Source organism: Xenopus tropicalis, chromosome 6 (assembly GCF_000004195.4).
Source record: "Xenopus tropicalis strain Nigerian chromosome 6, UCB_Xtro_10.0, whole genome shotgun sequence".
Taxonomy (NCBI): Eukaryota; Metazoa; Chordata; class Amphibia; order Anura; family Pipidae; genus Xenopus; species Xenopus tropicalis.
Window position 1 is genome coordinate 70,454,017 of NC_030682.2, and position 22,579 is coordinate 70,476,595.

The 22,579-nt window shown below is 37.9% G+C and overlaps 1 protein-coding gene across 12 annotated transcripts in view; it reads right to left on the reverse strand.

Moving 5' to 3' along the window:
* The window catches only part of ctnnd2 (catenin delta 2), a 494,372-nt gene that overhangs the window by 244,870 nt on the left and 226,923 nt on the right, over nucleotides 1–22,579 (reverse strand). For all 12 annotated transcript variants that reach the window (XM_031903685.1, XM_031903679.1, XM_031903678.1 and 9 more), the window contains one exon: nucleotides 7,054–7,088. In XM_031903685.1, coding sequence (XP_031759545.1) covers nucleotides 7,054–7,088 — 35 coding nt within the window. The remainder of the gene's footprint in view (nucleotides 1–7,053; nucleotides 7,089–22,579) is intronic.

The window sequence follows — 22,579 nt, forward strand, 5'->3', positions numbered from 1 at the left end:
TAATAGTATTCTAAGAAGTGCAAAAAGTCTTTCAAACAACCTTTAACTTCCTCATTGACATAATGTTGCAATCTAAAATGATAATTTATTACTGTATATGCAAATAGATAATGATGTTAAATGTAGCAGGCAAAAAGAAGTGCCTTAATAGGAGAACCTAGGTTTAGGTACTTAAAACTTAATAAAATAATAAAACGAGCACCTAATAAAAACTGAAAAACTGTGCCTCAATGTACTGAAGCACATCAACAATTAAAAAATTAAGACATTTTTCGCCTTGCCAGATACCGGCAACACCACACAAGAACCAAAGGTTTACTTAGGTGTACCATCATGGGCCCCTTTTGGACAGAGTTAGCAATAGGCAAACCATTTACCAGTCCATTAAATGAGAATGGATGTCAAACAGGAAAGGGTGTTTTGATTTCTTCTGTGTTATAATTTTTAAAAAAAAAAACAAAAAACCTTTTCTCATTTAAAGAAATTCAGTTATCTTATGTCAGTTCAACAAGACGGAACACTAATGTGGTGCTAATATTTAAAAAGTACCAGTTTCAGCAGACCTGAAACCGGGCCTACTAACTGCTATTACATTTATTTATTTACATTTTAAACAAATGACCTTTAGGAATTTATATAGAACATACAGTGATACAACAGAAAAGGGCAATGCAAATGCAATATAAAGTTCCACCTCTGCATTTCGGTATGATCAGTAGGCAATCATAACAACAGATAAAGTAAATATAGAATATATAATAAGAAAATACTAGATTAAGGATTCAGTGTGCCAGGAGCAAGCACATTATAATGGGTCCATTTTACAATTAAGACATTAAAAATATGTATACACCTATATATCTAATAATAATAAAATTTTTACAGTGTTTTTCTCCCGTTGGAAGAGTGCATACAAAAAACACATTAAGCGATTGCCCACATCTAAAAGGTCTAAGAGACAAGACTAAGCCCCCAAATACAGGGCAATATTTTTCTGGTAACTAATAATCTATTATCTACATGCACCTTCCTTTATGCTGAACACAATGCTTGTTTTTAGCAATTAATCACCATTTGAACAGTTCACTAGAGTTCCTGTAATGCATCACATAATGCAGAGTCTCTGGCTTACTACATTGCTAATTAGCGTGGCAATCATCGGAAACTGAAAGGAAGGAACGCTTAAAAAGTGCTAAGCAAGAGTGGACTTGTCACCATAAGCATCCCTCCATGGCTGCTTGGAGAGCTGTGTTCAAACCCAGCTTTTTTGGCAGCCACATTAATTGCCTGTCACTACATAAGCAATATACAACTGACAACTAAGAACTTGCAAAGACATCAATAGAAGCAAATGCATCTGATATGTATGGCAGAATATCTTTCTACTGAAAGATGTGGTTCATTCTGTTGCTCTATTTTTCATCAGAGCAGATCAAAAGTAACATTTTTACTTTTTTACTTCTTTTTTTTCTTCTGCAATTTAAGTTTATCACAGAGAATATAATCTTTTTTACAGACACATATTTAGTACTGCTAAACAGTTAATTTTTATTTTTTTACTTTTCAGCATACTTAAAGGGATTCTGCCAAGAGAAAACATGTTTGTTACTAAACACATAAGTTAATAGCACTCCCCAGCAGAATCCTGTTTGAAATCTTTATTAAACGAACAAACAGATTTTTTTTTTATAATTAATTTTGAAATATGGCGTGGGGCTAGTTTCCCGGGTGCCCCCAACCATGTCACTATTGCTCTGATAAAATTAATTTACTCTTTATTGCTGCACTGAAAGTGATTTCACCCCCCCTACCCCAGCAGTCTATCAGCAGAACAATGGGAAGGTAGGAAGATAACAGCTCCCTGATGCCTCTATTGTGAAAAATGCCCCAATGGTTGATATTAGAATAACACTCTAGAGTAAAAATCCAAGTCTGACTAACCCATGTCATGACTCCTCCAGTTACATTAAGTAGGATAAACAATAGCTTATCTGAAAGCAATTCCATTGTGAAGTGCTGACTCTTACTGTAAAAGAACACAATAGCTCTTGTTAGTGTAGGGACCCATAGGGTTAAGTGCCCTATGGCTTCATATCCATACCTTTCACATCTTTGCTGTTATAGGGCAGAGCCCACTACACTCAGTTTACAGTTGTATAGCTATCCCTTATAGGTTTAGCCTGGTAGTACACGCCCCCTGCAGACTGATATAGTGTCTGGCAGGAGGGTGTGACTTCCTCTTTGGCTGCCGGTCTGCTACCTGAAGCACCACTCCATTGAGCCTGGGTACAGATCCGGCCCAGTAGCCACATCTATCCAAATTAAAGTCAGGGACAGGGCCCCATGAATGAGGAAAAGACAGCATAGCAACATTTGTAATAGCACCCTCTAGGAGGTGTGAGTTCAGTCAGACTTATCTAGCAAGGGCAGTCTTTAGCCCCATCCAGGATAATAGGAAAGGAGTAGTCTTCCTACTAGGCCTTTATTGCCTTATTGTAGGGACACAGAAGTGCTAGGGAATTAGGTTAGCAAATATGCATTGCCCTAACCTCCACAAGAGAAAGGGACTACGCCGGTGAGCTGCCTAAACCTATCCTTCTGTTGGTGTTGTACCTACCTAACCTCCAAAAGAGAAGGGATCACTAGGGAAGCATCATATTCTACCTGTTGATCGTTTGCAATACCTATTGTACTTCTGCATGCTGGTCTGTGTAACATCTGAGTGAGTATACTGAAATACCCTGAAGTATCATTGTCTTGGACAATAAAGTATTATCTAGTTCATCTGCAAGAGCTCCTGGCGTCCTATTACTTTAATCTGTTGCACAACACCAGTGTGAGTTGTAGTTCAACTACATCATCTAACCCCTGACACAGCTCCCATATAGCGGAGGCCCATCCTGGGAAAGGGGGTTGCATGTAACACATGCTCTAAGCCCAAACTAGCCTGGTCATAATACCCCTATTAAGCCAAACAAGTGTTACATTAGCTTAAAGTTTTAGTATTTAAAATCTGATCTAACTTACATAATAAAAACTAACATATAACTGAACTGCAATGTTCTGGCGGGTAACTCTCTGTGCTGATTGCCTCCAATGCATGTATGATAATGGCAGGTTACTTTGAATTTATATATTTGTGCTGATCCATATGGGGTGCCATTTGTCCAATGCACATTTTGTCTACAAAAATACATTCTATATAAAAAAACAATCTCCAGTACAGAGTATTAATCTATCTCACAAAAACATCCATACAACAAAACCAGTTATGCATAAAGTTACTTACAGAATGAATTATGTAAAACAAAACTTTGACAAAACATATAATGGTGTAACTGAATACCATATTCCGGCTAGATTTTCATGACAAAATAGATACTTGTGACAGAAAGAAAGATTCTATAGCACAGAATTCCATCAACAAAATGAATACTCAGTGCCACAAAACTGATAAAATATCCATTCTGTGAAACAACACTGTCAATCAAATTCCTAAGCCAATAAAAAACAAGCATATTCATTATCCAATAATATGCAGATTTTAACTGGAGTCAATTTACTGGTCTTCCCACTGTTTTAATTTGTCTATAAAGTGTTGACCCCCCCCCCACACACACAAAATGATTTGTTTGTATTATTTGTTTAACAAGATGAAAAACTGCACTACACGGTTGCATTATCCCTTGTGCTGAGGACACTGTCTGGCCTGCTATAGAGGGTGCCCTCTAATGTCTGCTAGGTTTCTTAACCAGAAGGTCTTCCAAATGGCTGAGAAATATAGTGCTGTACTGATGTTGTGCAACAACACTGATGTAATAAGATTTCTAGGGATTTTGTCCCTGATAATGAGCTTTACAGAAAACAAAAAACATTAATATGATAACTGAGACGCTGTTCCTATTATCTCCCAGCCTAACCCATCATTATAATAATATCCCCTCATTAACATACAAGTCAATAAAACACAATATCTTAATTCTATCATTAACTCCCCCCCCCCCTTAATATTAGCAGCATAACCACTTAGGGTGAAGACACACTAAGCTACTAGTAGCAGCTACTTTTTCATGGCTACTAAACCACGATTTTCCCGAAGTCTCCTCTCAAGGCATTTTCAGGCGACTTCAGGAAATCGTAGCGACGTGTATGCCATCCCACCGGCGATTTATATTCTTGCTGGTGGGATGGCATTGCGGGGACATTAGTCGCCCGTGGTAATGAAGATATGTCGCGGGCAACTAATCTCTCTGTCTGCCACTGCCCTTAGGGTGAAGACACACAGAGCTACTTTTAGCAGCTACTTTATCAAGGTTACTAAACTCCAGAAAATACCCTGCCATAGACAATACTGAGAATTGCCTCTGCTAAAACACATTATCAGTAAACAATCAGCATTGTCTATTTTGGTAGCCGTCTTCGCCCATGGGTGAGGGGCCCCTTGGTAACGTACAATACACCAGACATTTATAGTAGCAATGTAACTCAGTATATCTGAGATATGCACAATGAAAGTACAGTATATTTAATCTAACTTAAGCTCCTCCCTCCAAGCATACCAACTGACTCCCATCATTACACTACAATGTGAAATTTCACAACTTTACATAATTTCCCTGGCGTAGAAGTGACCCTAAAAAAATTTGTAGTTGACTGTTAGACTCCTATTATTATGTAATATTGTACTAGTTAGTTTACAGCAGTCTCTTAATAATGTGCTTATCTATAGATCAACTACTACATTATGTAAATAAACCCCAATAGAGGCTGCAAGGAGGAAGAAGGGGGTTCGCAGTGTGCATAGCACACAGGGTGGGGTGAAGGCTGGCAGCAGTGGAGAAGATGGCAACTGAGGTGAGGGGCTCCTGGGATGGCAGCCCTGCTGGACCCTGGACAGCCCAGTCCAACACCATGTAAACATAAAATACAACATATAAATAAATGATGATCCCCCTGAAGTACCAATATGTAAATGATCCCTTTTGTTTGCACATAGACCTCAGGGTCTTACTCCCACTTCCTTAGCTTGAGCAAGAATCTTTCTAAAAAAAAAAAAAGAGGGGCAATCATAATGAGGGGATATTAGGCCTATTATAATGATGGAAATAGCTGACTTACTGCATGATATCATATTTATATTTATTTATTTTTAGCTGCACAATCCAGAGAAACATCTTTAGATCAGCTTTGTATAACAGACACAGTACAGCATTATTGCTCTCATCCATCTGTAAGACATTCCATTTAAGAACCTGTAAAATTTAACAGCTGCCCTTTTAAGAGTGTTTGTTGTTTGTTAATGGTTAATGCTATGCAGCACAGCAGACAATAGAGGGCGCCCTCTATATCAAGCCACACATTATCTATGCACTGGGGATGGTTCAGCCAGGTAAAGCAGAGCTGGCAGTTTTTTATCTTGTTAAATAAATCCTACAAACAAGGCCTTCTTTGTGTGTGTGTGTGGGGGGGGGGGGGGGGGGGGGCAGAGTCAACCATTTCTTTTTGTCAAAAGCATTTATTTTGTCATGAAAATCTAGCTTGGAATATGCTAGTCCGTTACACCATTATATATTTTGTCAAAATTTTGTTTTACATAATTCATTTTGTAAAAAACTGGTTCTGCTGTATGGATGTTATACATTTGTGAGACAGAATGCTTGTTAAAATTTACAGAATGGAGTTTGTAATATAATAATATCCTTTTGTGCATAAAATTGATTTTATTCTCAGAAATATGTGTTTGTATATTTGTTACCAGTGTATATGGTGTACATTCATTCTGTGTACTAAGGATTGTTTTTGTATACAGAATGTATTTTTGTATATAAACGGCACCCCATAGATCCAATCCTTTAAAGCTAGAGAATCAAGCAGTAGGCTAAACAATGATACTGCAATCACCACCTAAAGAAGTGTAAGAAAAAGTAGGGATTGCAAATGCACTCTTTTATACTTATAAGAATACTTTTACATATATAGTTTAAATGGATTATATGCTGAGCATTTATACATTTTAAAAGTAAAAAATATTTTGCTGTGATTCTTCCTGCCATTTTTTGATAAATGCTTTCTGTATTTAAAAGGTTATTAATTATAAAGGAAAACCATTTTCTGATGACTTGGGGACCTCTATTAAAACTCTATTAAAAGAAAATCTTTTCTTTTAATGTATGAAAACTATGCCCATGGCAGAATTACATAATGGATTCACTGCAAAATTCTGCATTTTGCCATTGGCAATTTTTTGCAAAACAGCCACAAAAGTTTGGCACTAAGTAAGAAAATAGTCACCTGTTTTTTCGGCAACATGAAACAGGCAGGATTCACACATCACTAACATTTTATAAATATTATGAATATATATTTTTTTTATTTAAAGGGGTAATTAACCTGAAAATTTATTTTTAACATGATGTTAACAAGTTCTAAATTCTAAGACTGTTTTATTTTTTACCCAACTTTCTGTTCTGCAACTATCAAGTTTAGATTTTTCCCAGCTATCAGGTTGCCATTGGTACTACTTACACTAGTGGTAGTAAAGCAGAAGATGAAAAGCAGAAAGCCTGAACAAAATGATAACCAACAAAAAGTAACAATAACTTTGTATCCCCACACAGATTTTGTTGTGGGAGTCAGTAACCCTGACAACCAGACAACATTTTAAATTGCAAGATAATAAAAAGAATAGTTAGGCAAATAATTTAAAACTATAAAATATAGCCCATATATATAGTCCATTCTAAAATATACTAAAAGCTAATTCAAAGATGAATTACATCCATAATTATATACATATTTCTATTTTTCTCTAGTTTTTTTTTAGCCACCTAAAAATCATGTTGTAATCTATAATGTTGCACTACAGAAATTATATATGCCTACAGTTCAAGCTGCCCAAGCAACTAGAAAATCAATCTGTATTATTCATGTGGGGCCACTGTTTATCAATGAATACTATATTGTATGTAGCTACTCCTACTTTATTAACAAATAACATTTATTTTCTTTATATTTAAAGAATATATTATAGCAATGGTATAAAAACAAACTTACCTTGTGTTTGCCAGCGGAACTGTTCTTCTGTTGAACTGAAAGAAAAAGAAGAATATACATGAACATTAAATCAAAAAGTATTTTTTTTAATTATTATTATTTTTAAATAGTGTATTTTATATTTTGGATATGGATATGCCGACTTTCTATATATGGGGCTTATTAATAAACACACAGGGAGCATTTAAATGTTAAAAAAAATCATGTTATGTTTTTAATAAATTTCTCTTTCAAAACTGCAAAAAATGGAGCAGTGCACTATTTTACTAAACATCTATAAGCAATAAGGCTACAATAATAGACACATGACACAATAAAAGCTACAGTACAGCACAATTAAATTGTCCTGTGTTCAGGAATGGCCCAGCTTGCTCTCCCTATATCTTAAGAACCTCATTTGGGAAAGCAGCGCAAGGGTAGCAGCGCACAAGTGAATCCTTCCAAAGTGAATCATTTGCAAGTGAACTGAAAAAGGAGTTTAACAAGGTGTTCAACAAGAGGAGCAACAGGAGGAGCAACTAGGGAGCAACAGCAGAAGACCGGCCAGCCTCAGTCCATGTAATTCATGTTATGCATAATGTTATTGCTAGTGATGAGCGAATCTGTTCCGTTTCGCTTCGCCGAAAAATTCGCGAATCTTTGAAAAGATCCGCGAAACGGCGAAAAAATCGCGAAACGGCGAAAATATTGTGCGACAAAAAAAATTGTCGCCCGTGGCTATTATTTTGTCGCGCGCCCATTGTTTCGTCTACCGCGGCTATTGTTTCGTCGCGCGGCTCTTGTTTCGTTGCCCGCGGCTATTGTTTTGTCGCGCGGCTATTATTTCGTCGCGCGGCTCTTGTTTTGTCGCCCGCGGCTATTGTTTTGTCGCGCGGCTATTATTTCGTCGCCCGCAGCTATTATTTTGTGGCACGGCTATTGTTTCGTCGCGCGCGGCTCTTGTTTCGTCGCCCACGGCTCTTGTTTCGTCGCGCGGCTCTTGTTTCGTCGCCCGCGGCTATTATTTTGTCGCGCGCTATTGTTTCGTCGCCCGCGACAATTTTTGGACGTGCGCCGAATTTTTCCGCGGCGAAATTTTTCATCCGTTTCGCGAAACAATCCGCCAATGGCGAAACGCGGAAATTCGCCGCGAATCCATGCCTGGCGAAACTTTTCGCCCATCACTAGTTATTGCTCTTATTAGTTTTTTCTTTAATGTTTGTGCTTCCAAAGGTAATGTCTTCCTTTAGCCCTCCAGCTGACTGTCCCTACTCCATAACAATATCGACCTCTCCATTCTACACACTGCTGCTCTTATAATCTTTATACATATTTGAAAAATCTAGCACCTCCAACCAATACCCCGCAAAATTATTTAAAATAACAATTTTAAATAATTCTCACACCTCCTCTCCCTCTCCTAACTGCTACTACTTGCCGCAGGCGATATCTCTCCTAATCCTGGTCCCTGCTGTATACCCATTTCCTATCGCCCACGCAATGCTTCTCTTCTGGTAAAACCCTCCCAAACTGCTAACCTGTCTAACCTTATTCAAATTCCTACTCTCTCCTCTACTTATCTCCCCTATTCTTGTGCTCTTCTCAATACCCACTCTGTAACTTACAAAGCTGCTTTAATTCATGATCTGTTTTGCTCCAAGTCTTTTCACCTGTTTGCCATAACAGAGACCTGGCTCTTTTAGAATGATAATGCTATTGAGGCAGCTCTCTCTTATGGCTGTCTTTCCTTCTCTCATACTCCCCGCATTACTGGCTGGGGGGGGGGGAGGGGTAGGGGTTCTGCTCTCCCCGCATTGCCAGTTTAAAGGAGACATTTTATATAAAGTTCATATTCAGTTATAATATTCATCCTCCCTCAAAATGTGAAATGATGCAGAAAGAAAGATGTTTTGAAAGCATTTTACCTCCTAAAACTGCCATTATATGAGAGCTGCAGAAACAACCACTCAAGTCTGAAGTCAGAGCCAAATGAGACATGGGAGTGTCCTTCAGTCTCCCACAGGAACTGGTCACAGCACTGACTGACAGGCTTTACTCAGCAGCAGCAAGGAAAACCCCTCCCTCCTTCTGTGTCTCTCTGCTTGTGCTGCTGCCAGGGGAGGGGGGGGGATACAAGCGAGTAGAGCAGGAACAGACTGCCTGTGAGCTCGCTAAGCCCCGCCCACTCTATGAATACTCACTTTAAGTAGGTGACGGTGTCATAGAAGTATGAGGGCTCTGAGCCGATATACTGAAGAGTCTAAACCGGAAGCTGGCATAAGGTCTGGGTAGAGCACAGTTTTCAAGCAGTTATGGACATATTTGAACCTAAAGGTATTAAAATAAAAGCACTTCCTTCTATTTTACAGTTTTTTACATGGTTTAGTGCATTGTAAAAATTTATTCTATATATCCCCTTTAAACTAATCCCTATACGTAAAAATTTATGCTATATATTCCCTTTAAATGAATCCCTATTCCTCCTACTTTCAGGGGTCTAACATAAACATTTAAATTAACCAAGCAAATTATCTCTTAATCCTATACAGCGGCGGATTTCAGAAGTCCCCATTGCTCCGTATGGAAGCAAAATGTCAAAATTTTGTTGCGGTGGGGTAGCATGCCGCCCAGGCCTTTGTGGCCTCACCACAAATCTGGGCCTGATCCTATAAAAGCAATACATGATATAAGAGGATAAATACTTTCAAATGTAACTGTCACATAAAATAAAAAATCTGTAATAATTGTATTATTATTGTTTTTTCTTTGAAAGAAGACTTTTTCTACAGCAACACAGAAAAATAAGGATCTATGTTCACAACAAACTTGTTTTATTAAAAATGTATCAAAAACTTTTTTGTTACTTGGGTAAAATATGTGCAAACATTAACCCCTATTCGACAACAATACATTTTTGGTATATATCTGAGGAGCTAGCAGGGAGAAACCCTTTAATAAGAATAACTTAAATATACAAAGGTATTGATCAAAGCTCCGAAAAATTTTTGTAGCTGAAACAAAAGGGGCTCTAGGGAAGGAAAATAAATAATCAATCTGTAGGGTAGTTTGAAGTGTAAACTCATTTTATGTATATACCCTGTTTATCAGTGTAATGGCATGTTATATTTTATGTATTTGTATTTCATTGGTGCAAATAAAAACATTAAAAAAAAAAACTGCCAGGGTAACGCAAACAAGAATAATAAAGAAAGAATCTGAAGCACAAAAAAAGTATCAAAATGGGATATATTATCTCATTAGCTAGGTGGATAATCCATTCAGCATTACTGAACACATAAAATGTTTTTAAATGGATGCACATCTGACAAAAATAATTTTACTTCGTGTTTTATTTATTGTATCTCCTTTAGCTTAACAGCACACAGGATTTTGAGTACATCACTCGAGCAGAAGTGAGCAGCCCTATCTACCTGTCACCACATTCCACATACATACAGTTATATGGGAAATTATATGATGGATTGGTGGTGACAGGTGGACCATCCCTCAAGATTGTCTATGAGTGGAGATGGCAGACAGATTTGCCTGTTGCTGTTTTCCACACAAGCAAAGCAGCAATCAACACAACCTTGTATGCTATAGCCATTAGATTGTAAACTCAAATGAACTTAGCCCTCAGCTTCTGCTTCAATATTTTTCCAGTTAGTTGACTGAGGAATATTTTGTTGCTTTATTTGTGAAAGCAGTTATTGTTTTTTTTTTTTTTTTGAGTTTGTAGACTTTAACCTTCTAACTTTATGATTTCAATCTCCACCCTAGTTTAAGTTCGAACTGCCTAAACTCATCCTCATACAGGTATTTGGCTTCTGTAGGATTTAGTTTATACATCTAGACATTTTCTGTAATACACTGATACGTATCTTTTGCTAAGCAATGACTTTGTGTTTTTCTGTTTCAGAATATTCAATTTTTTCCTTATCCTAAGCAAGAGTTGTTATGCATAAAACCATGCTGGCACAAACTAATAGTATTGTGATTTGCAATGTATTCAAGTATCCTATCCCCTATTACCCCTTCCAAAAGCTTCCCTACTACTGATGTCAGACTAACAGGCCTATAGTTTTCAGGATGAAAATTGAATCCCTTTTTAAATAACGGCACCACATTAGCAAGTCTCTCTGCATCATGCCAGATCTCAATTAACCCTGAAAAATTAAGTGAAGTGGTTTGGCAATCATAGCGCTAAGTTTGTTTAATAACCTGGGATGAATAGCATCAAGTCCTGGACCTTTGTTTACCTTACCTGTGCAAGTTGCTATTTTTAACCCAATTCACTACTTGCACTAACAATTCCAGTGATATTTACTTTACTGCTCAATAATTATACAAATTATTATTTTAAATAAATGTCATCTAAAAATGAAACTAACTACTGGTTTTGTTTACTTCAGTCTACCCACTTACAATTTGTCTCTTTAATCCACATCTGCTTTATTGTATCTGACATAGCCTCATTTTAGCTGTTTGGAATGTTTTCTTTATTAAAGCAAAGGCAAACATAACCATTTATTAGAAGTCTTTTAATGAATGCAAAAGGAGCTTCATGTGTGATGATTAGATACATGCTTCAATGGTTTTAAGAACCCTATCATCATTACCCAATCAATTATGATCACTTTGATATAGTGTAAGTAAAGCATTAACTCTGCTCATGAAAAATGTATGTATCAATATAATGTACTGACATCTTTTATCAACAAAACATTTTAATTTCATCAAGCAAAAGTAAAATCAATGGTTATTATTACACAGTTCATTTGGCTATTTATTTTATCTCTGCCACCTCATTAGGTAGCATTACCCATTTTGTTCAATCTAATTCAACTCATACTAGGATAGCTATACAAATATTTATTATAGTAGAGAGCTTATTCAAGAATTGCTAGTTAAGTATCCTTGTTATGTGATTTTCTTGACATATGCAAGTGCAACAAAGTTAGATTCCATTAACCCTATTTAAAAGTCAAGCAGTGCTGCAACTAATTAATTCAATCCATTTTTAACAGGCTTTATAGATGTATAGCCAAGGCTTGTATAGCACAAAAAAGTGGAATGTCTTGTTTTCATGCACATTTATGCACAACAGGCTTACAAATATTAATCTTTCAAAAAAATCAAACTGTAGAAGAGAAAAATCCTCAACCATCCACCAAATAATCAGCCTTCCTAAATGTCTTAGGGATTTGAGTAAAGGGGCTGTAGTGTGTTAGCCAGTTGAAAAGTTCTAGAGTAAAACTTTTAATACTAAACATAAAAAAGTGGTGTAAAGGTTGGTACAAAGATGATAATCACAGCAAGCGTAACATATCAGGTCCTTTTTCAAAGCTGCTTACGTGACCTACAGGTGGCACTGAAATAATTTAAAACATGTGATTTATATTCAAGCTTAGGAAAAATGCAGTACAGCTGTAGACAAACTGAGAACAGTAAAAGCAGAGTAAACGAAATGGTCAGAATTCCCTTTGTTAGCACTGCAGAAAAGAGGGCTGTTGATTTACACTAAATATGGATATTCAAGAGAAGCTATGTGGTTATTTCAAATGTCAACTGTTTTTGCACATTCTGCATTCCAACACCACCTCGGTTCTCTGAATGGAGTGCCAGACCTTTTTTTACTATGACTCAATTACACTTGATTACATGGAATGTTAACTATTCCCTCAATGCCACTTCATTTCTATGACGTGAATCTAACTAAATGACAACTTTTTATTTCAGGCGGTTCAAGAACCCACTAGGAATGACTCTATTTTGGACCTGGTGATTTCTAATAATGCTGAACTTATCTCTAACATTTGTGTGGGTGAGCATTTGGGGAACAGTGATCACAACATGGTCTCCTTTGAGATAATGCTGCAGAGACAGCTCTATAAGGGAGTAACTAAAACGCTAAATTTTAGACGTGCAGACTTTGCCAGTATAAGGGCATCTCTGCAATGTGTCAACTGGGAAAGGCTTTTCATGGGGTTAGACACAGAAGGAAAATGGAACATCTTTAAAACATTGCTTTGTAGGTATACACAACAGTATATCCCCCTTGTAAGCAAGGAGAGGCATCGCAAAGCAAAACCTTTATGGCTGAATAAAAGTGTTATTGTCGAGGTTGGTAAGAAAAAACGTGCTTTTAGGGCACTCAAGTTAGCTGGGACAGCGGAAACTTTCATCAGGTACAAGGAAGCAAATAAAGCATGCAAAAAAGCTATCAGGCAAGCTAAAATAGAGATGGAAAGGGATATTGCAGCTAGGAGTAAAAAGAATCCAAAATTATTTTTTAATTATGTGAATAGTAAAAAAATGAAGCAAGAAGGGGTGGGAACTTTATTATCACGGGGGGGTACGTTGGTTGATGAAAACGGGGAAAAAGCTGAAATTTTGAACTCTTATTTTTCATCTGTCTATACATCTGAGGAGCCAGATAATGAAGGCTTCCCTTGTAATATGCCCAGTTCTAGCAATTTAGCTACGGACGTGTGGGTCACTCAGGAGGAAATTCAAAAGAGACTTGAACATGTAAAGGTAAACAAAGGTCCAGGGCCGGATGGGATTCATCCCAGGGTATTAAATGAGCTGAGCGCTGTGATTGCCAAACCTCTTCACTTAATTTTTCAGGATTCATTGAGGTCTGGCATGGTGCCAAGAGACTGGCGGATTGCTAATGTGGTGCCGTTATTTAAAAAAGGATCCCGTTCTCAGCCTGAAAACTATAGGCCTGTTAGTCTGACATCAGTAGTAGGAAAACTTTTGGAAGGGGTAATAAGGGATAGGGTACTTGAATACATTGCAGTTCACAATACTATTAGTTTGTGCCAGCATGGTTTTATGCGTAACAGATCTTGCCAGACTAATTTAGTCGCCTTTTATGAGGAGGTGAGCAGGAACCTTGATGCTGGAATGGCAGTTGATGTCATCTACTTGGACTTTGCTAAAGAGTTTGATACAGTACCTCACAGAAGGTTAATGATCAAATTAAGGAATATTGGCCTAGAACATAATATTTGTAATTGGATAGAGAACTGGCTGAAGGATAGAGTACAAAGAGTGGTTGTAAATGGAACATTTTCTAATTGGACCAGTGTGGTTAGTGGAGTACCGCAGGGGTCAGTCCTTGGGCCTTTGCTGTTTAACTTGTTTATTAATGACCTGGAGGTGGGCATAGACAGTACTGTTTCTATTTTTGCTGATGACACTAAATTGTGCAAAACTGTAAGTTCCATGCAGGATGCTGCCGCTTTGCAGAGCGATTTGACAAAATTAGATAACTGGGCAGCAAACTGGAAAATGAGGTTCAATGTTGATAAGTGCAAAGTTATGCACTTTGGTAGAAATAATATGAACGCAAACTATCTACTGAATGGTAGTGTGTTGGGGGTTTCCTTAATGGAGAAGGATCTGGGGGTTTTTGTAGATCACAAGTTGTCTAATTCCAGGCAGTGTCATTCTGTGGCTACTAAAGCAAATAAAGTGCTGTCTTGTATAAAAAAGGGCATTGACTCAAGGGATGAGAACATAATTTTGCCCCTTTATAGGTCCCTGGTAAGGCCTCACCTTGAGTATGCAGTGCAGTTTTGGGCTCCAGTCCTTAAGAAGGATATTAATGAGCTGGAGAGAGTGCAGAGACGTGCAACTAAACTGGTAAAGGGGATGGAAGATTTAAACTATGAGGTGAGACTGTCGAGGTTGGGGTTGTTTTCTCTGGAAAAGAGGCGCTTGCGAGGGGACATGGTTACTCTGTACAAGTACATTAGAGGGGATTATAGGCAGTTGGGGGATGTTCTTTTTTCCCATAAAAACAATCAACGCACCAGAGGTCACCCCTTTAGATTAGAGGAAAGGAGCTTCCATTTGAAGCAGCGTAGGTGGTTTTTCACGGTGAGGGCAGTGAGGTTGTGGAATGCCCTTCCTAGTGATGTGGTAATGGCAGATTCTGTTAATGCCTTTAAGAGGGGCCTGGATGAGTTCTTGATCAATCAGAATATCAAAGGCTATTGTGATACTAATATCTACAGTTAGTACTAGTGGTTGTATTTATAGTTTATGTATGTGAGTGTATAGATTGGTAGGTGTGGGTTAGGTGTGCTGGGTTTACTTGGATGGGTTGAACTTGATGGACACTGGTCTTTTTTCAACCCTATGTAACTATGTAACTTCATCTATGGTAGAATACTGTACTCTCGCGTCAACATCTCTATAAAACACTCTCAGCTATTCTTCAGCTGCCGTTTGACTCCAAAATGAGATACTTCATGTTCATCAAATAAAGTGCTAAGCTCTCTTCCCACTGTCATATCCTCACCAGTGTCATACTTGATATATGCAAATCATTCATGATTATATTTATCCTTTATTTCTATATTGTTGACACTATACACAGCTCTTTATGGTTACTGTTCATCATTCACTGCTTCAGTAAAGGTTACAGGTCCCTAACATTAATATATTCAAAGTTGTGGAATTCTTTTAATTTAATCCAGTTTGCCTGTAAACCCAAGCAGATACAGAGAACAAGCTTTGGTCAGAATCAAACTCAGCACCTTGTCACTGCAAGATAATGGGGTCCCATTGTGCTTTCCTCTGTGAGCTAGTATATCTGGTACAGCTGATTATATAAGAAAGTCAAATTACAAGTATTATGGGATTCCATTCTGAGCTTGCATCTACAGTAGCTTGAAAAAACACAAAAACACAGTATTTTGATTTGTTTTTGGTGCTAGATTAGAATCTTATAATGCATTTTTTATTGGTAATCATAAAAACTTTGCTATTAAAATAACTAGGGATGAATGAAACAGCTTAGTTTTGTGGAAAGAATGGCGTATTTTAACCAGTAAGGGTTTTGGTTATGGAACTTTTAGTTGGTCTGGTAACTGCAAAAGGAAAACAAGTTCTAAGGCTAAAATTATGCAGCACGGGGGCGGGTCAAGCCAACTGGGCAACCTAGGCAACCCGTTTGGCCACCTTGCCCCTGAACCACCCCATCGCCCTTGCATGTGCGCGTGTGCGCAGCTCCGTTCGAGGGCGTGGGGTAGTCATTGCCCCCACCGCGTAATGTCAACCGGTGGGGGCAATGAGAAGGGAGAGCAGGCTAAGGGTAGGCAGGAGAGGTTCCTGCCTGGCGCCCTCCAATCGTTGCACCCTAGGCAGGTGCCTCTTCTGCCTATCCCTAGTTTCAGCCCTGATGTAGCAAGTAGGGAAACAATGGCTGATACTAAGATTTCAAGGTTGCTCCACCTTATGGAGTTCCATTTACTGCATATTGGATCACCATGCAAACACTGACAAGATGTAAAGCACATGGGAATGGTATGTAGTACAATAAGTGATAACATTAAATAAAGACAACGACAACGTTAATTCTTTGGGTGGATAAAATTGGCCGCAGCTGTTTATTAAGATTTGCCTTAAACAAAAGCATAACATTCTCTTAAAGCCATATACTTTTAAAACAGAGAACAATGTTGTTCTTAAACTTCCTAGCCAGCCCAGGGAGAAAAATAGTCCTAGGCCGCCTAATTATTTAAAAGAGAAGAGTACTTAGCCCCGCCTTACGTTCCAAGCCGGGATGTAGCCTCAACCCGAAAACCAACTTATAACATACAAATCCCTCCAGCTGCGACAATATACTTTTTTTTTTTTTTTTGGGTGGGTGGGTGGGATCTTGAGAGCATCCCGACGATCTTGCAGCCTCCAAGCCAGCTCACAGATGAATGAAGGTAAGTATGCCATGGGCCCAAATATATAGCCAGCCGATGTCCTCACATGACCCTGAACCACCAATGCGAAGAAACCCCTGAACTCTACCCTCTGATCTCACCGCCCAGGCAACCGGATTAGCCAATAGGAAGATAGGTGTGCTAAACCAAAACTTTTACCTCAGGAAAATGCCCCCAGTGTGTTAACCCTGTGCCTGCCAACCTTCCCATGTATTATTACAAGAACTAAGCGTTCATGATAATAGCATTATTTTGTATTAGTTATTGAACACTTGTTTTGGCTCAAATGCCCTATGATTTTAACAATATTGATCCAACTAATATAAAGAGATTGGAATAGGAAAATTGATTTTTGAATTTATGAATTCACATATACAGCAACACTCTAAACTGCATATTGTAATTTCCATTAACATGGATCTACTGCATGTAATAGATACTAGCAATTGTCAAAAAATCTAACCAAATATAGCATGCTTATCATTAAAGTTAATCATATAGTACATAGCATACTAAAATAACACTTCTACATTATAAAATTAGTATCGTAATCATCATTATGATATGCTAATGTGAATATTGTTATGTAGCGGCTAGCTTAAGTCGTTATACAAAAATGAAATTACCTAATAAAAATGGACTGGTCCAGGATCTGGTCCAATTGCCATCTTGGAGTCAGGAAGAAATATTTCCCCCCTCTGAGGAAAATCTGGGTCAGCTAGCAGTTATGAAGGTTTTATATAAAGATAAAGGATTGAACTTGATGCATATGTTTCTTTTTCAACCTAAATTACATAGGCATTAACAGAGTAGACCTACAATCTAACAAAAACACTGGGTCAGTGAAGTTTAAAAATAATCCAACTGTTACAATAACAGAACAGTATCTCAGAGTAATCTGAGCTGTGGAACAACTTTGCAACTTTGTAGTCAGGTTGTTTTCTTGAAACAATGAGATGCTTAAAGATATACAAATTCAGCACAGTAATACAAGGTTAAACTTGACTGACATATTTTTTAACCTAAGTTACTATTTTACTCATGTACTTATGTAAGCACTATCCAGTATCCTGTACTTTCCTCTTGTCTATATAACTAAATTTCAGCCTGCCCACAACAAATTACTTTTATTTAGGCAGGACTTTTACCTGCAAAAAGGTAGTGTTGGAAGGGTGACACAATTACTGTAGGATTTTGAAAGCTGTTGTATTATTTTAAATGTTTTTCCATTTAGGTCAAAGCAATCCAAAGCCATTTTAGGTGACCAAAGTAATCTTAGCTTGCATATGCCTGAGGTTTTACAGTATCCTGGTTCCAATGATTAATGTATTGTAGAGTCATATAATAAGATAAAGTGAAACTTATTTTGTGACATAAAGTCTACAAATCTGAACTTTCAAAGCTAAGGGCACATATTTCCCTAGAAAAGGTAAAGACTTTCAGAGAGATTAGCAAGGGGTCATGGGGGAGGAATGAGGGGGACATACAGTTTACCAGCTAAGGAGCTTTTACTGTTACAAAGGAAACTGCCTAATATAAAGCTCTCCTTTCAACCCTAGAAAGGAAAGGTTTGGGTTCCTAGAGCACAGGGCCAACTTTTCTTTGGGATACAATCTATATTGCCATGATTGATTGCACCTCAGTGGAAGGGGGTCCGCTGTGCTAGGGGAGAGAATGGCAAAGAGGTTGGAGGAGTGTTTAAACTAGGCGGGGGGGGGGGGGGTGAGCTGGAGTTTTATGGGAAAACCTAATGAGTCTAACCTGATATTAAAATCTCTGTTACCTAATATATTTACATTAGGTAACAGAAAGTTTTATAATAGCTCCTTAGCTGGTAAACTGCATTCCCCCTCATTCCTCCCGCATGACCCCTTGCTAATCCCTCTGCCCTCTAACCCCCTTTGAGTCTCAATATTGCCGAAGCTTTTCAAAGGGAAAAGTAGTAATCTCTGCTGCATGCTAGCTAATGCACAGAAGCTCCTCAGGTAAATTAGGAGAGCTGGAGGCTATTGCATGTACTGAAAATTATGATTTAATGATTTAATTGGTATCACTGAGACCTGGTGGGCTCAACATGCAACTTGACTGTGAATTTAAATGGTTACACCACTTTTAGGAGGGACAGAGGGATTAAAAAAGGTTGGGGGGTTTGTCTTTATGTAAAGTCAGATTTAAAGCCATGTGCTAAAGAAATTACCAGGGACAGTGTGGAATCCCTTGGGCAGAGATTTCAACAGGGCTGAAGGTTACAAAGAAAATTATCATTTGGTGTACGCTGTAAACCACCTCATATAAGTGAGGAGGATGAGGCCCAGCTACTATTGCAATAAAGGAGGCTTCACAGCTAGGTCAAGTTGTTATTATGGGGAACTTTAATAACGCAGATATTGACTGGAGACAAGAAAAATCTTGTAGGTTTGTAAATACTAAATGACAACTTTTTATTTCAGGCTGTTCAAGAACCTACTAGGAATGATTCTCTTTTGGACCTGGTAATATCTAATAATACTGAACTCATCTCTAACATTTGTGTGGGTGAGCATTTAGGGAACATTGATCATAACATGGTCTGCTTTTCAAAGGGTTAAATACAGAAGGAAAATGTAATATGTTTAAAACATTGCTTAGCAAGTATACTGGTCAGTATATTCCCCTTGTAAGCAAGGAAAGGCATCACCAAGCATACCCTTTCTGGTTGAATAAAAGTGTTAGTGTCGAGGTTGGTAAGAAAAAACATGCTTATAAAGCATTCAAGTTAGCTGGGACAGCAGAAAATAATTTTTTTGACGCAGGCATCAATTTCCGCACGGCAAATCTTGTCATCTGTTTTGCAAAATCATCTGCCAATGGCGAAACGTGGAAACTCACTGCAAATCCTCGACTGCCTAATTATTTCGCCCATCACTATTAAATAGGTACAAGGAAGTAAATAAAGATTGCAAAAAAGCTATCAGGTAAGCTAAAATAAAGATGGAAAGTAAATGGAATCCAAAAGTATTTTTTAAATATGTAAAAAAAACTCTTATTTTTCATCTGTCTATATAACTGAGGAGCCAGCTAATCAAGGCTTCCCTTTAAATAGACCTGATTCTAGTACAGGTATAGGACCCATTATCCAGAATGCTCGGGACCAAGGGTATTCCGGATAAGGGGTCTTTCTGTAATTTGGATCTCAATACCTTAAGTCTACTAAAAAATCAATAAACCATTTATTAAACCCAATAGGATTGTTTTGCATCCAATAAGGATTATTTATATCTTAGTTGGGATCAATTACAAGGAACGGTTTTATTTCTACATAGAAAAAGGAAATCACTTTTAAAATTCTGAATTATTTGCTTATAATGGAGTCTATGGGAGACAGGCTTTCCGTAATTCGGAGCTTTCTGGATAACGGGTTTCAGGATAAGGGGTCCAATACCTGTAATATAACTACTGATGCAGGAAGGAATTCAAAAGAGACTTGAACATGTACAGGTAAACAAAGGTCCAGGACCGGATGCTATTCATCCCAGGTTACTAAATGAGCTTAGCGCTATGATTGCCAAACCTCTTCACTTCATTTTTCAGGATTGAGTTCTGTCATGGTGCCAAGAGACTGGAAATTGCTAATGTGGTGCCTTTATTTAAAAAAAGGATCCCATTTTCAGCCTGAAAACTATAGGCCTGTTAGTCTGACATCAGTAGTAGGAAAGCTTTTGGAAGGAGTAATAAGGGATAGGATACCTGAATACATTGCAAATCACAATACTATGGGGCTGATTTACTAACCCACGAATCCGACCCGAATTGGAAAAGTTCCGACTTGAAAACGAACATTTTGCGACTTTTTCGTATATGTTTTGCGTTTTTTTCGGATTCTGTACGAATTTTTCGTTACCGATACGATTTTTGCGTAAAAACGCGGGTTTTTCGTATCCATTACGAAAGTTGCGTAAAAAGTTGCGCATTTTTCGTAGCGTTAAAACTTACGCGAAAAGTTGCGCATTTTTCGTAGCGTTAAAACTTAACGATACGAAAAATGCGCAACTTTTCGCGTAAGTTTTAACGCTACGAAAAATGCGCAACTTTTTACGCAACTTTCGTAATGGATAGGAAAACTCGCGTTTTTACGCAAAAATCGTATTGGTAACGAAAAATTCGTAAAGAATCCGAAAAAATCGCAAAACATACGAAAAAATCGCAAAATACCGATCATTACGAAAAAAACGCAATCGGACTCCATTCGACCCGTTCGTGGGTAAGTAAATCAGCCCCTATAAGTTATGTGCAACAGATCTTGCCAGACTAATTTAATTGCCTTTTATTAGGAGGTGAGCAGGAACCTCAATGCTGGATGTCATCTACTTAGACTTTGCTAAAGCATTTGATACAGTACTTCACAGAAAGTTAATGAAAAAAATGAGGAATATTGGCCTGGAACATAATATTTGTAATTGGATAGATTATAAAGAGTGGTGGTATATGGAACATATTCTAATTGGTCCAGTGTTGTTAGTGGAGTACCACAGGGGTCAGTCTTTGGTCCTTTGCTTTTTAACTTGTTTATTAATGACCTGGAGGTGGGAATGCAAAATACTGTTTCTATTTTTGCTGATGGTACTAAATTGTGCAAAACTATAAATTCAATGCCGGATGTTGCCACTTTGCACAGCGATTTGACAAAAAATTGAAAAACTGGGCAGCAAAATGGAAAATGTGGTTCAATGTTAACAAATGTAAAGCTATGCACTTTGGTAGAAATAATATAGATGCAAGTTATACACTAAATGGTAGTGTGTTGGGCGTATCCTTATTTGAATCTGGGGATTTTTTTAGATAACAAGTTATCTAATTCCAGGCAGTTTCATTCTGGTGGCTACTAAAACAAATAAAGTGCTGTCTTGTAAGGGCATTGACTCAAGGGATGAAAACATAATTTTATAGCTCTGGTTAGGCCTCACCTTGAGAATGCAGTGCAGTTTTGGGCTCCAGTCCACATGTAAATTCTACATTTGCTTACAATGTATCAGTTAGGCACGTCTCCCCCACCAAAATGACATTATTTGTACAGCATATATCCCCTCCAGTTGCCAGCACCATCACATTTTCCTAAACCAAATAGCAGCTTTCACCCGGTGGCAATTTTTTTCTGTGATACATAATCAGGTACATTTAAATCTGAAAACAGCATACACACACAGACCCTTATTCAGCATACATTTCATCAAGAATACAGGCTCACACAGGCAGAACTGTCTGATAAAAGTTCTGCTTTGTTTGAGCTGAGGTCAAGAGAGGAGGTCAGGAGAAAAAAAATAAAGCAGACAGCTAGAGCTGAGTTTCCATGGGAACCAGCAATGCCATCTCTTTATTGGCTGCTAGACTGGAGGGCGTGTTTAGTAATCTGAGCTTAGATTCCTTAGGGAGGGGGCCGAGTGGGTTACAGGAGGAGAAGGAAATCTAAGTGATTAAGGGGATGTTGCAACCTTACTATTAACCTCTGGACAACCAGAGTGGCAGGTATTGAAAGATTACAAAGAGGCTGTTCACTGATTAAATTTATGTGTGTGGGTTTACATGTCCTTAAGAAGGATTTTAATGAACTGGAGAGAGTGCAGAGACATGAAACTAAACTGCTAAAGGGAATGGAAGATGCAAGGTTGGGGTTGTTTTCTCTGGAAAAAAAGATGCTTGCCAGGGGACATGACTACTCTGTACAAGTACATTAGAGGGAATTATAGACAGATAGGGGATGTTAATTTTTCCCATAAAAACAATCAGCGCAGAAGAGGCCACCCCTTTAGATTAGAGGAACGGAACTTTCATTTCAAGCA